The sequence below is a fragment of the Clytia hemisphaerica genome, unplaced genomic scaffold (genome assembly GCF_902728285.1).
Source record: "Clytia hemisphaerica strain Z4C2 unplaced genomic scaffold, Clytia hemisphaerica genome assembly, whole genome shotgun sequence".
NCBI lineage: Eukaryota > Metazoa > Cnidaria > Hydrozoa > Leptothecata > Clytiidae > Clytia > Clytia hemisphaerica.
The window spans coordinates 1,615,901-1,629,542 of NW_027103421.1; the positions used below are offsets into that span (position 1 = coordinate 1,615,901).

Genomic DNA, 13,642 nt, shown 5'->3' on the forward strand with positions numbered 1-13,642 from the left:
CGTCACTTCTAACCAATAGAATGGCTTCATTCGTGCGAACAAGGTCTTAATCGTTAGTATTCAGCGACGTTATCAGGTTCAATTACCAAACTATCTAATTTTAACAGGATTGGATAACGCAAGTAAAAATTGTCTACTGATGTTCATCATGGAATTGGAGAGCCACAATTTTGGTGCCTTTGAGTTGAAACGTATCGGGAAATACTATTGTATTGTCAGTCGCCCGATTATTGAAGAAGAATCAGATATCGGTGAACCTGGTCCAATGGATCCTGGTGTTATGGACAAAGTCAAAGAAAAGGCTAAAATTACTCGGAAAGGTATATAACTTAAATCTGTCTTTAACATTAAAAGCTAAAAGTTAAAGAAAATTGTGTTATGTTTTATTTTGATTTGGTTACACATCACAAGGCTTTTTATGTTTCACTAACTTAAATCTGTGATAGGCAATGTAACTCTAATTATATATCAGCGATTTGTTCCTTTTCGGGTGCATCACGGCGCGAGAACGAATGTTTTTGATCAGAAGTCAGTTTAATCTAAATTATGAAGCATGATAATATGGCGTCTTTTCAAGTCTTTTCGCACTGACATATTTTTTCCGTTGGAACTACTGTATGTGTATGATCTTGCTTCTGGCTGAAAGATATAATTTTTAATCTTGTTTTTAAAGGTCTTGGCCATCGTCGAAGCCACTCGGACTTCTCTTCACAACGTCACGAAGTCATTACTGAAAAAGTCAAATTACGCGAAAAGAAGAAACCTCGTAAACGCGTGAAAAGTTGGCCGGAATTTCAAGATCAGTTAGATGTCGATGCCAACTTCATTTATGGCATGGATAACCCACCGCAAAACCAAAACGTCGCCAAGCCTTATTGGGAGATTGACGAAGATGATGACTCTGAGATCTTCTACTTGAGGTCACAACGCTCGAGCACTTCCAGAGACCCTTCGTCCGCCTCACCTTTCCCGTACGATACACGCGAACTATTTCAACGGTCAATTAGCTTTTCGGAACACAACAATAAATACGAATTCAGGAATGAATCTCACAAACGGTTTAGGAGCCTTCCCAATATCAATCGATCAGGTATGTGAATCTTGACTGGTTCTTTCTAATGGCGTGGGGCATTTTTTTGAAGGAGCGAAAGTCATTTTTACGATACACCACTGTTAATTTTTTAATGATAGTGTGTGGTTTGGTTTCAGATCTTATTAGTTTGTGTCATTGTTGGACCTACCTTAGTCGGTCGGTCGTTCGGTCGGTCGGTCGGTCGGTAATTAGTTAGTCATTTACAAGCTTTCCTTGTGATCGACTCATTCAATTTATCTTATTTTTTGAATGAAGATATTTAATCATAAACACTCGAAAATGGCGGATATAAGTTTTCGACACAATGATGGCAATACTAATACGTATCTTACAAAAATACTCGAGGAAATCCCAAAACACTCCTTTCTCTGGGATATTTCCGGATCTGGCGACCGGAAAAATTTTCCCGAAAGTAGGGCTCTTTCACAATTTGGGAATTGTGCAAAAAGACACGGAAATCTGTCGAGTGTCAGTCGTGAAAATGGAGAAAGCCTGTTTTGGGCCGGCTTTTGGCTTTTCCGGCGATTTTTAAGGACTTTTGGATTTTAATGATTTCTTTGGAAATTAAGCGATGGAAACTTTTGGGTATCACCATGAAATACCTTTTCCTGTAAAGAGATGATCAAATAAAATGAAAAATGGTTAAGATATGTTAAAAATCTTATGTATACATTCACAAAATAAAAGTGCTGGGAAAAACAAACAAATAAATTATTTAAAAGAAAATAATATAACTATTTACATCGATAATTTACAAGATTTATACAGACAATTTTATTTACATCTTTGTTTTGTCTCATCTTCATGACAGCATTCCACAAAGTAAATGAGCTATTCTCTCTCATGCTATCCGAAAGTGAAAGAGCAATTTGTTCACTTATTCAAAGTGATAGAGAAAGATTTCTCGTGTAAAAAAACAGCAGGTGTAAAAAATACTAAATAATCAATTGTGGGTTTTACTTTAAGAATAAGGATTTTCGATTCTTGTCGACCGGTAAACAAAGGTTCAAGATATGGGCCGTTTTTAAAGCCGTTCATTGTTAAGGGAGCGTTTCGATTGTTTTGGGTAAAGTGCGGTACATAAATCAGTTTTACAGTTGATGTCCGAAGAAAAAAGCAGAACAAAATTATATTTTTCCAAAAGTGCCTGAAAAAAAAGCCACTCAATTTCTCAATATCTTTTTCACTAAGGAGTTTAAACTTGTTATTCCCTAGTTTTCGCCATTTTTGTAGTGATAGTAAAAAATTCGAATAAATTCAAAAACTTCAAACACATTTGAAATTCTTAAAATATTCGAATCTTTTATACACTAACTATAAATCAGATAATAGAATATCTATGATCAAAGATACTAGTACTGGTATACGTCTGTCAATTATTTCGTCTGACCAGCATTCGGGTTTTGATGAATGGATGTTGAACTTTATTGCCGCCGCTAGAAGGAACTATAAAAGTGACTTTATCCCAAACGATCCCTGCATCGCTGCCTTGAAGTCCATATATTCCATTCAAATGGATCTTGTAACAGTTGGCAAACCACCAACCTGAGCCGCCCTTTTCTTCTGAGCAACTTAAACTTGAATCAGCGTCAATAGTGTAGAAGATTTTTCCGTCGTGTAAGCCAAAACCTTGAGTGAAAGTTACATCCGCATATGAACTATCTGGAAGATCAGGATCATAACGGCTATTAACATGGAGACGATATTTGTTAGATTCACCATCGATGTAGAAATTCCTGTACCCTGCGTTCGTTTTGGTTCCGTCATGCTTTGTGAGATCAAAGATGATGTCATTATCGTTGCCATAATGGGTTGTGAGATTGTGTATGCGATCATTACCGAACCAGAAGTTAGTAGAGAAATCACCGAAGCCAAATTTGTAAGAATTCCATGTTCGATTGAAAGGGATGGAACCATCCACACGTTGCTGAATCACTGTCCAGCCACCACCTGGTGAAAAAGAAATAGAATCTTTTGTCATCAATGCGAAAGAATGTTGCAAGATTAGTAGCAATGCATTAATGAAAGTTTTAGTTTGTATATGTAATCACATAATGTGATTAGTATATGTAATGATAACGAGTGCAATTCGAGAATAATTGCACGAGTGATTTTTTTTTTCGAAACAAAAAAATCACGAGTGCAATTTTCGAATTGTACGAGTTATTATGTGATATCGAGCTAATCGCACAATGGGTTTCACTACTTTTTCCCAGTTATGAAAGTAAATTACAGAAATTACACTGAAAATTTTATATTTTTCTCTTCTCTCCATGTTTTTCTTTTATTGTTGTTCATACTGTAGTCTTTCTTTCTCACAAAATAAATTTCGAATGCAATTAAAACGTTCGAATAAAAAAAATAAGAAAAAAAACATTGAAATCAATTTTGTAAACACTTGCGCGGCATTGGAGAGTGTGATTAACAAGTACTTGTATCGGCCGCTGTGTGTGGAGTTTTGATGCTACGTCTTTGAAACTTTGCGAGCTTGTTTTCCGGTTGGTAGAGATGCCTCACGGAAAATTTGACCGGCTGAAAACGCCGTCCGGCCCGGCAATCGTCCTTACGGGAAAGTGGCAAAACGGGATTTAAGCTAATTTTTGACGTTTGCAATAAGATTTCTTAAACCCTTTAAAAACCGATGTCAGCATATGTCAGTTCTTAGCCTCCCTATTTTCCCTACCCTTCCCGTACTTGTAATGGGGTTTCCACTTTAACTTTTATTTTGAAACGCGAGGTAGGCCCAACCTCACAGAAAAGGGGTCAAATAAAAAAGATTATTATCCGAAGCGCGTAAATAGCGACATTTGATTGGCTTCTTTGCTGTCCAATATTTTCGAATATATAGCTTCCATGGGGGCTACATACAGTTCACGCTCTCTAATTCGACATTCTACTATTCGATAGGCTCCCTTATTCGATGAAATTTAAAGTCCCTGTCAACAAGAAACTCGAGTTTATGTATTTGCACTTTTGAGGACGGTAGAGTGACTGAAGCGATTTGGAAAAACCCGCAATTCCGCCCCGCAAAATCGAGGACGGTAAAAGTGCTGATTTACCGTCGTCCTTAGATGGTCAGGATCTACTCCAATTAGAACCTTACCGTCTCCGTCGCTGAAAAATACACATACATAAACTCGGTACTCTCATAAAGGACGCTCCCTTATTCGATAAGCTCCCTTATTCGATGATAATCCAATTTCCCTTGAAGATCGAATTAGAGAGCGTATTTCAAAAATTGACGTCACAAACAAGTTCAATGACAATTGAGCATCTTCTTTTTGACGTTACGTCACAAAATAAAAATAAGACTTTTGAATAAACAACTACCAAGAAATCAAATTTACGAGCTTATAAATTGGAATTATGCTTGAAAACGGGAAATATTTTAGCGATGAACGGATAATAAACCATTTATTTGGACGTAGTCTCATCCAATATGAAAAATATTGGGCTACGAGAAGAGTGCATATTGGATTCGACTTTTTCCAATAACTGCTTAACATACCTGCTGTGTCCATATCACAGAGGATTGGGACGTATTTTTGGACATCAGTTGAAACCATGTAAACACCACTTCTTTTGTGGCCTTGATTCATGACATCTTTGCAATCTGTAGCATTTTCGACCGTTTTTATAATAACCGGGGTAATAGGCGCTGTTCGTTTGTCATAAACTTTGATACCAGCTTTCTGCACGAATACGCCGTTTGGTGAAAGGCGATTTACGTCTCTGAACTTGCAAATGTTGTCTGTGGGATAAAATGCTGCTGACCGACATTGAGTTGAATGATGGCATTTTGACCTACATTGAGGTTCGCTGGATAGCGGAATAATTTTCTCCCAAGAAGAAGAATTAGCGTTGATAATTTCACCTTCGATTCTCGACTTGAAAAATAAAGAATCACCGGGTGCCACTGACGAAAAGTCGATTGAAAAACATACACCAAAAGTACACATCAAAATGATGACAGTGAAAAACAACATGGCAAACATCTTGCGTCGAAAGAAAAAAGTGATTTGTGACGAAATACTTGAAAACTTGGTTTTAAATATTCCACTTTACCATTCAAAATGAATCGTTCAAATGAATGCTTACATCATTCATATAATCGATGGGTTTAATTCAAAATACGTACCGCAGATATATTTAGACGGTAGAACCTCTATAAAAACGAATTACATTTCTCCACTATTTCTCCTCAAACCCCCCTCAAAGCTTAAGAATGATACATAGAAACTAGAAATAACAAGAGACATGAATTTGTTCGTTTATTGGATACATCTTGCAATGGAAAACGCCTAGTTGAGATATTTTTCAATAACTATAATTAGAACGAATTAAAATAGCCTAACTATTGAATGTACAAGATTTGTGATAAGCATGTAAAATGGTAGACAAATAACAGAATAAATGTCGTCGATCCTTTCGCAATCGTGCCAACAACAACAAGCAATGTAAAAAAAACAATTATCAGATGATAAAATTGAATAGGTTACATATAAATTGTTCCGCTAGACCGGGCAGAATGAAAATATCGATAAATAGAATATTATTCATTATTACAGTAAAAAGGGATATGTCAGTACTAACGGTGACTAAGTAGGTAGCGCAAAACCCCCCAGTGGCTGTTTATTATGGAGAAAACATTATCTCCGAACCAATGGCATCAGTCACCCCGACCTCCAGAGTTTAAAGGTCCTCCCTTTGTAAATAACAAAAAAGTTATACACAAAAAATCATAAAAAACAGCGTTGTTCCGTAATCTGCATTTATTGTTTGGTCATCATTAAAGGTCGTGTGTAACCATAAAAATGGCCAATTTCGCTGCTCATAATGAGGATAGCCATACATGAACCATATCGAACAATGTCGTTGAATCCTGTTCTCTTCTCCAATGCTGATGTCGATTCGTCTCGTTTACACATGGAAGTGTACTGGAGCCTTATCCGAGTGCTGGCCTAGCAGACGAATAAGACGCAGTGTGTGAGTGAGTCTAGACTACGAAAGGGGCGGGCTAAAGGAACCTAGGGGAGTAGAACCTAATCCTATTTGCAGACAGGAACGGGAGACTATGCAGTTACAATAAACTAATATTTAACAATGAGAACGCTCTACAATCGTGCTATAAATAAGAAAAGGATACTTACAAACCTATGTCCTGAGCAGGTCCGCCGCTGATCGCTGCCGAAACAACACTAAAGTTTAGGAGGGCTGGACAGCAATTGCTAAGTTGCTGCCCAGTGGAGCGTGGAAGGTGCAGTTGGGCGTTAGAAGGGCGCTAGATACGATCAGTAAAGGTATAGCCGAAGGAACTTTAGTACAGAAGCAAAATAGAAATAGAAGTGATTAGCTTAACTCAACTACAACTTTTGCAAGAGCAAGGATTTCGAAATGAAAACACGGGACATTTAAACATACATTTTGGACGCATGCGCGCAGCTTGTCCCAATTTGCGCAAAGATCATCAAGCAGCTTTCCGTGCAAAACCGTTGAGAAACTCGTTTCCCGTCATTCTTCGATCGCCGAGAAACACCCTGACATCAGACTCTAAATTGTTTATTTAAAGGTTTTATTTTTACATAAGTGTTCCCCTTTCATATCAGACGGGTTAGTCGAAAACATGGCCTATCTCTGTGGGCCGGCCATATGTCTTACCCTCATGGCCCACCAACAATTTTAATTTTAATTTACCATACGGGTGCCGACCACCCCCTTAGCGCCTTTTCGGCAACTTTTCAGGACTTCCGATCAATTTTTTCGGAATATATACCCAAGAAAAACGTGAAATATTGAAAAATTGGTGAAAAATCTTGAAGTTGACCCGAACCCGATTCGATGTCGGGATCCCTAGAGCGCGATTCCAATGCTCTACCATTAGGCTGACTTCTGGTGATGTTGACTTGTTTATGTTTTTTGTTTATTTCAGTCTCGTTGTTTTTATAAATGCCAGAAAAACCAAAGTGAGGTTGTCAGAATTTGTTTCCAGATTTTCAGAATGATAAGAATCAAATCTCTTTTAGAGTTTAAGGTGGGCCATAAGGTAGGCCATAAGGTAGGCCATATGGCCGCGCCAGAGAGGTAGGCCAGGTTTTGGACCATATCAGACACATTTTTCATATCAGAATGGTGTCTTCCTATTTTTTTATTGTTCTGAATAAACAAAAAATTATTTTTCTTCTCATCTTTCTGACCAATCTTGCTCCGCATTCGTTTCAATTCATTGTGAAAAAGCTTGTAAATAAAAATTGATGAGTAAGCAACCGATATCACTCTTTATTTAAGAAAAAAAACCTTTAATGCAATGACCAAAATAGCTTGGCATATTTTCATAACTACAACTTTATTAATTTATTAATTTATATGCTCGTCCGTTCTCATCACAAAACCAATGAAAAACCAGTAAAAAGTTGAAATCTCGAAAGAATAGTTTGTTGTTTTTATGAATAAAACGAAAATCTAAACATAAATCATGAAAAAAAAAATTATTTGTGAAAACTCATACGTAGGCAAATTAATTTGTTCTTATTCGCCATTCTGGAAAGTAAGGCATGTACGCCGGATATCTTCAGCGTAGACTATGGGTTTTATAGGCTTACTCCAAAGCTTGGTCGATTGGTTCGAAACAAGAAATTAGGAAAAACAAACGGGAAAATTCGAGAAAATCACAAACGACTACTTTGTTCGGGATCTGTCATTTGAAATGAAGATCTGTTTTTTTTCAAAATTGCGCTCCGTCACATTTTGGAAATTATTATTTTGCTTCATTGTGCAAAATATCATAAAAATCTGTCGAGTGTAAAAGACAAAATGAAGGAAACCCGTTTTAGTTAGGGCAGATTTTAACTGAAAAAATGAAATAAAATAAGCTCTTTCAGTGCATTTTCTCTTGATTTACCCAACCCTTATAGTGCACTATATTTCTCAGCTGTAAATCTGCGTGATAGAAGAAGCTTGGGAAATTTTCTGTTTCAAAGAAAAACTGAGAAAATTATTCTTGTCAGCAGTAATTATCAGACAATAGAATCTTTTTCAAACAAACGAGAAGTAAAAACCTTTCTTTCTAACAATTATTTTGAATTTGTTTTAAAATTCGACCCTTACAGTGCAATCTCAAAGAAACCCACCCTTACAGTGCATTTTGGGATGCTGAAAAACCCCACCCTTAAGCGCGGCACCGGGACACAAAAAAATCTGGAATTAGGAAAAAAACTGAAAATAAAATCTCGAGAAATCCCGAAAAACCACGATTTCTTGCACAATGAAGGAAAAAGGTAATTCCCAAAATGTGCCCATTTTACGGGAAAAAATGTTTACGATTGATAGATTCGCAAATGTCCCAAAAAAAGTCGTTAGCTGTTTGGAATTTCACGAGATTCCTTTGCTTTGTGTTCCAATTAGAATGAACTAATAAATATGGAAAAAACTAATAAATATGGAAAAATCTTCTTTGGGATCCAAAACATCAAATTCAAAGTCAGTTTTGACTACCTCAAGTGTTCAGCCATCTTGTTTGATTTATTTCCAAGGATAGAATGAAGTTTGTTTTAATTTTCTGCTCAGTCCTGAAGTAGCAAACTCGTTTCCCGCACATACGAATCGATCACGTGACCAAAATAAAAAATTGACCAACCTCTGAAGCTGGGACTTTCAGACCAGGCAGATATTCAATTGACATTCGTTCGTTCGGCAATCCCTTTTATGTTGATTTATTTCTCTTCTTTCTGTAGTCATAACAGACGATACCCTGGTACCTGCTGAGGAAGAAGAAGACGTTGCATTGCCGGAAAACGAGGCTGTTGTCGTTGACGACCAGCAATCATCGTTTCGAGCAGCGTCACAGAAAGGTGATTTAGTGGATGTTGATGATGAAGAGAAGATGCTTCAACCACATCCACAGTTCTGGTTGTTCCTGGAGATTGACGAAGAACTCGTTAATGTTTATTTCCATCACAGGTAAACGCTTTTTTTCGTGAAATACTCCCAGAGTCGAGCAAAGTCGGTTTTCGAGCAGTAGAGAAAACATGAAGAACAAAAGAGGGCAAAGACCCTCTAAGGAGGATAATGCCCCTAAACTAAATCACATTTGTTTATCAAATATATCATTCATGATAGCCTAGTAACCTGGATACAGAGACTCGGGCACATTTTACACATTAATCAATAATGGACAATAACCCTCACAGGAGGGAAACGCTTTTGAGCTATATCACATTTGTATGAGGAATATATTAAAAGTTTAAGGTCTGGGGCTACTTGAAACATTTTTCATCAAAATCAAACATGAACAAGTTGCAGTCCAATTGCTAAACTTTGTTTCAAGTAGCCCACCCACTTCAGAGAAATTTTAACAAAAATAATTTTGTCACCATCAGGTAACTACAATGAAAATTTTCCAAAGTTTTCTGCAACTCTTCTTGTTGATGAATTTTTTGAAACCTTTTTATGTTTCAAAAACCGATTTGTATATGTTTTCTTTCGTCATTTGAGGTGGGGTCACTAGTAACTTTTTCATCAAAGTGAAACTTTTTGCGTGTTTCAGTTTTCAAATGTTTCTATTTGATGAAAAATGTTTCAAGTGGTCCCAGCCCTTAAACTTTTAATACATTTTCTGCTCTTTTGCTCCTCATACAAATGTGATGTGGCTCAAAAGCGTTTCCCTCCTGTGAGGGTTATTATCCATTATTGATTAATGTGTAAAATGTGCCCGAGTCTCTGTATCCAGGTTACTAGGCTATCATGAATGATATATTTGATAAAACAAATGTGATTTTGTTGAGAGGCGTTATCCTCCTTGGAGTGTCTTTGCCCTCTTTTGTTCTTCATGTTTTCTCTACTGCTCGAAAACCGACTTTGCTCGACTCTGGGAGTATTTCACGAATAATTTTACTAAATTCAAAAAGAAAGTGACAAGATTTTTTTTACCATTTCCAGGTATCAATAGATTGAAAAATTCATCGAAATGAAAAAAAGTCTGGAGAGACTTTGACTTTTAAAAATGGGTTTTTGTGAGTTTTAGAGCGTTGAATCTTTTTCTGCTTTAACATAAGATCATATATCTTACCTGTGCCGTGCTGTGCTATGCGCTCTCATTTTCGCATCATCAATCTTTTTTACTTCAGTGGAGTCTCCATAACTCGAAACGCACGGGAAGACAATTTAGTTCGCGTTTAGGAGATTTCTAGTTATGAAGATTGGTTTATGAAGCATTGTCAACTGAAAGGATCAGTTAAAACTTGTCCGAGTTAAGGAGATATTCGAGTTGTAGAGGTTCGAGTTAAAGAGAGTCTACTGTATATTTAAAAGAGTACTTGCATCCTTAGAAAGCACGCTTCTCTCCCTGTCTGAGATAAAGGGGATATCACTGTTTTGAAGTGGCAACCTAAAGCATTTTTTCTAATCTCCTTTTTTATAGCGAATCGTTGAAATATTTGGTAGCATTTATTTGAGTTATAGAGGTTCGATTATAAGAGACTCTATTGTACAATTTTTTCTTCAGGCAAACTGAACCAAGCGCCAGTGTTGAACATCTAAAAACCTCCTACACACGTTTGTTGGAGGGAATGGATCAAATTTGTAAACTGGTCAATCAGGTACATACATATTCGTTGATTCATCATATCATATAATTAACTCTCCATTTTTCGAAACTAAACTCTCTATGAGGCGAGACCAATTTAATTTGTTGTTTTACGGGCCCGACCGACCCTATTTTTGCTAAAATCAAATAATTAATAATATTGAATTTCCACTATAATATATTTTACACACTAATTATTTTGTAAGAATTAAATTTGAATAAAGCTGAAAATTAATTCAAAAAATTGAAAATTTGAGAAAATCAAGCATTCTATACACTGAAATTTTATTATGATCTTCATCGAAGATAAAAAAAACATACTTTTTTTGGAAAATATTTTCGGTTACTTACCAACCCTGATAAATGTAAAATTTATTCTTATTTTACCGACCGACAGACCCATATTTTTCTAACGATCTGCCCGTAGAACAACAAATTGAATTGGTATCGACTCAGATTCGAAAAAAAAACTTGAATAGTGAATTAGTTCGAGCCCCGTTAGAAGTTCATCTGCTAATGAGTTGAAGCTCTACTGATTTTTGAATTTACTTTTGCTTGTGAACTTTTCCACATTTGCGCTCGGAAATACGATTTAGTATTTTTGTGTCTTTGGCATAACAAAATATTGATCTTTGCGCCGTAAAAAATGAGTAGGAATAACATCTGTGCGATTGCCAATATAATCATCTGAACCGATCGTTTTACGAATCTGTCTCTTTGTAAGTAATATAAAGGGAAAACAATCATGTATGTGAAGGTTATGATTAATGTGGAATAAGCGATAGGCATTGCTTCGTTGAAAGGCCCAGGCAGATTCCGACCACGATACGCTTGGACAGCGGAAAATAAGTGTTGAATAATGATTAATAGGATTTGAGCATTGATATGAAATCCGGTATTACAGTCGATGGAAATCTCATATTTGGAATGGTCTATATTTGTTAAAACTTGTGGTGTTCTGACAATAACTGTCCATAGTAATACACCACTTTCAATTAACATGAACGATACGACGATTAGAAATTCCATAAGCGCTGATTTGTTCTTTTGCGTGCTTGATATAACAATCTTAGCATTGAAAGCTGCTAAGATTTTCTGTGATTTGATTAGTATAAGGATGGCTGGATAGGTGCAAAATATTAATGTCATTACTGGACGCGAATAACAAATGACTGTTGTTGGTTCGCCAATAAACAACATCGGGAGTAAGAAGAACTGGCAACACGAGGTCAACAGATGTAGAAGACAGTGTCCCATATTAGAGGCTCTCACAAGTGGAGTCGCCTTGAAATAAAGAACTAAAGCAATGGTGAACAGGGAAAACCCAAAACCAGCTCCACATAAACCAATGGTTATTAAGGCACTTATGTGGTGAAATTGAATGTAATCTTTCGTATACGGATCGTAGCAACCTGTTCTGTCTTTAGTTGAAAAAGTCATTTCTGGACATTGTTGGCAGCTATTGTTTGATGCCATCCATATCGATTTGAAATGTCTTTCTGGGCATGCGCGACAGCTATGACCGTATCGACTGATCCAACTTTCTGATTGGTTAATGTATCCAAAGTAGGGCTCTTCACCAGCTGAGCAAACCAGACGAGTGCACATCATGGTTCTATATCTATAAATAATTCTCCTATTCACTTCGTCAAAATGTTTTATTTCGAAACCGCCGGTAAATTTGCTGTGAATCTCAGAAAAGGCTCTTTCTCCATTCTTATAAAATTTGAACCGTTTCAAAGTTGATTTTTTGAAACCTTCAAAAGAGACCCATTTGAAGACGCCAACATCTAGTCTCATAACGATTGTCGATATCATACGTAATAGTTCTGCTTGGTACGAGTCGTAACAGTATTTGGCCAAAACAGACTGTGAAGCAGTTAGATGTATTAAGCCTTGAAGGGGTGAAGTCCAGCCGGTGTATGCTAGAAGTGGTATGAAGTATGTGTAGAGAGAAAAGTAGTGGAAGTACCAATCTGCTTTGAGATCCATATCATAAAAGACAAAAGTTCTTCGGATTGCACTGTTGTATTGGTTTTGGATTTTGGTGAATAATCGACTCTGTATGTCTGGATCGCCAATAACGATCATCATCTCCAAATGGTGCTCCTGGTTCAAATGTCTGAGGAATAAGTCAACAGTAGTTTCATTACTTGCATCTATTTCGTAAAGGATGTGACACATTCTATGTTTCTGGTAAGTTGCCAAGACATGCTTGTAGAAGGATTCAAATTCAATTTTGTAGAGGGGCGAAGAATGTTTTAAATAGAGAATCCCAAAGTTGGTCACTGCAGATCGTGCTAGTCTTTGTACAAGGTCTTGAGCATTGAGATTAATGACACCATCATAAGAGATGAAGTTATTTCCTGATAAAGATAATCTGATATGGAATTTCGTGTTTAAGAATGATACTCCGTAAGAATCACTATAAAAGAATTGCTGGAAAAAGTCGGAAATCTGCATCGATGCATGTAACAAAATATGAAATATTCTTGAAGCTCGTTGCCAATTTTTGATTTTGATGTTGTTCCATTTAGGATCCTTTTGTGTTGAGTTTGATACGAAATAACTGTGGTTCATTTTCAAATCTAACGCAATTCGGACAGCATCTTCCATCGTACAAATCTCAAACCTCATATATTCAATATCATCTGAAGACATCAGATTGCCGATATTGAATTTTCTGGAAAGTAGATTCCAAAATTGTGTCCTATTATTGTAAGCAACGTCGATTGCAGATTTACAAATATTGACGTCAGTTTTCTTGTTGTGTTGTTTTTCATTTTCTTGGCATTCTTGAAATATACCAATAAATAACATTGGCTCGTTGCCAGGTCGTAATGATTGTTTTGATAGATGTATGGAAGAGTGCAAAAAGTATAGTCCAAAAAACAACCAACCGACTATCATTCTTCTCAAGCAATAATCGATATATATCACTGCAAAATAAGTGTTGTTCTTTTCTTGAA

At 36.5% G+C, this 13,642-nt stretch overlaps 2 protein-coding genes across 2 annotated transcripts in view; one reads left to right on the forward strand and one right to left on the reverse strand.

Annotated features, from left to right (window-relative positions):
- The window catches only part of LOC136797868 (KICSTOR complex protein SZT2-like), a 53,379-nt gene that overhangs the window by 6,365 nt on the left and 33,372 nt on the right, over positions 1-13,642 (forward strand). The window contains exons 8-11 of the mRNA XM_067054450.1: positions 108-320; positions 674-1,090; positions 8,824-9,049; positions 10,593-10,686. Of these exons, the coding sequence (XP_066910551.1) occupies positions 108-320; positions 674-1,090; positions 8,824-9,049; positions 10,593-10,686 (950 nt within the window). The remainder of the gene's footprint in view (positions 1-107; positions 321-673; positions 1,091-8,823; positions 9,050-10,592; positions 10,687-13,642) is intronic.
- LOC136797869 (ficolin-3-like) lies at positions 1,680-5,122 on the reverse strand. The gene is made up of 2 exons (XM_067054451.1): positions 4,602-5,122; positions 1,680-3,043 (listed from the first exon to the last, which is right to left on the reverse strand). The coding sequence occupies exons 1-2, from the start codon at positions 5,086-5,088 to the stop codon at positions 2,466-2,468; spliced, it is 1,065 nt and encodes a 354-aa protein (XP_066910552.1). The 5' UTR covers positions 5,089-5,122; the 3' UTR covers positions 1,680-2,465.

Coding starts and splice junctions, on each gene's coding strand:
- LOC136797869 (XM_067054451.1), bottom strand. CDS start 5,088: ATGTTTGCCATGTTGTTTTTCACTGTCATCATTTTGATGTGTACTTTT. Junction 3,044..4,601: donor CTGTGATATGGACACAGCAG/GTATGTTAAGCA, acceptor CTTTTTCACCAG/GTGGTGGCTGGACAGTGATT.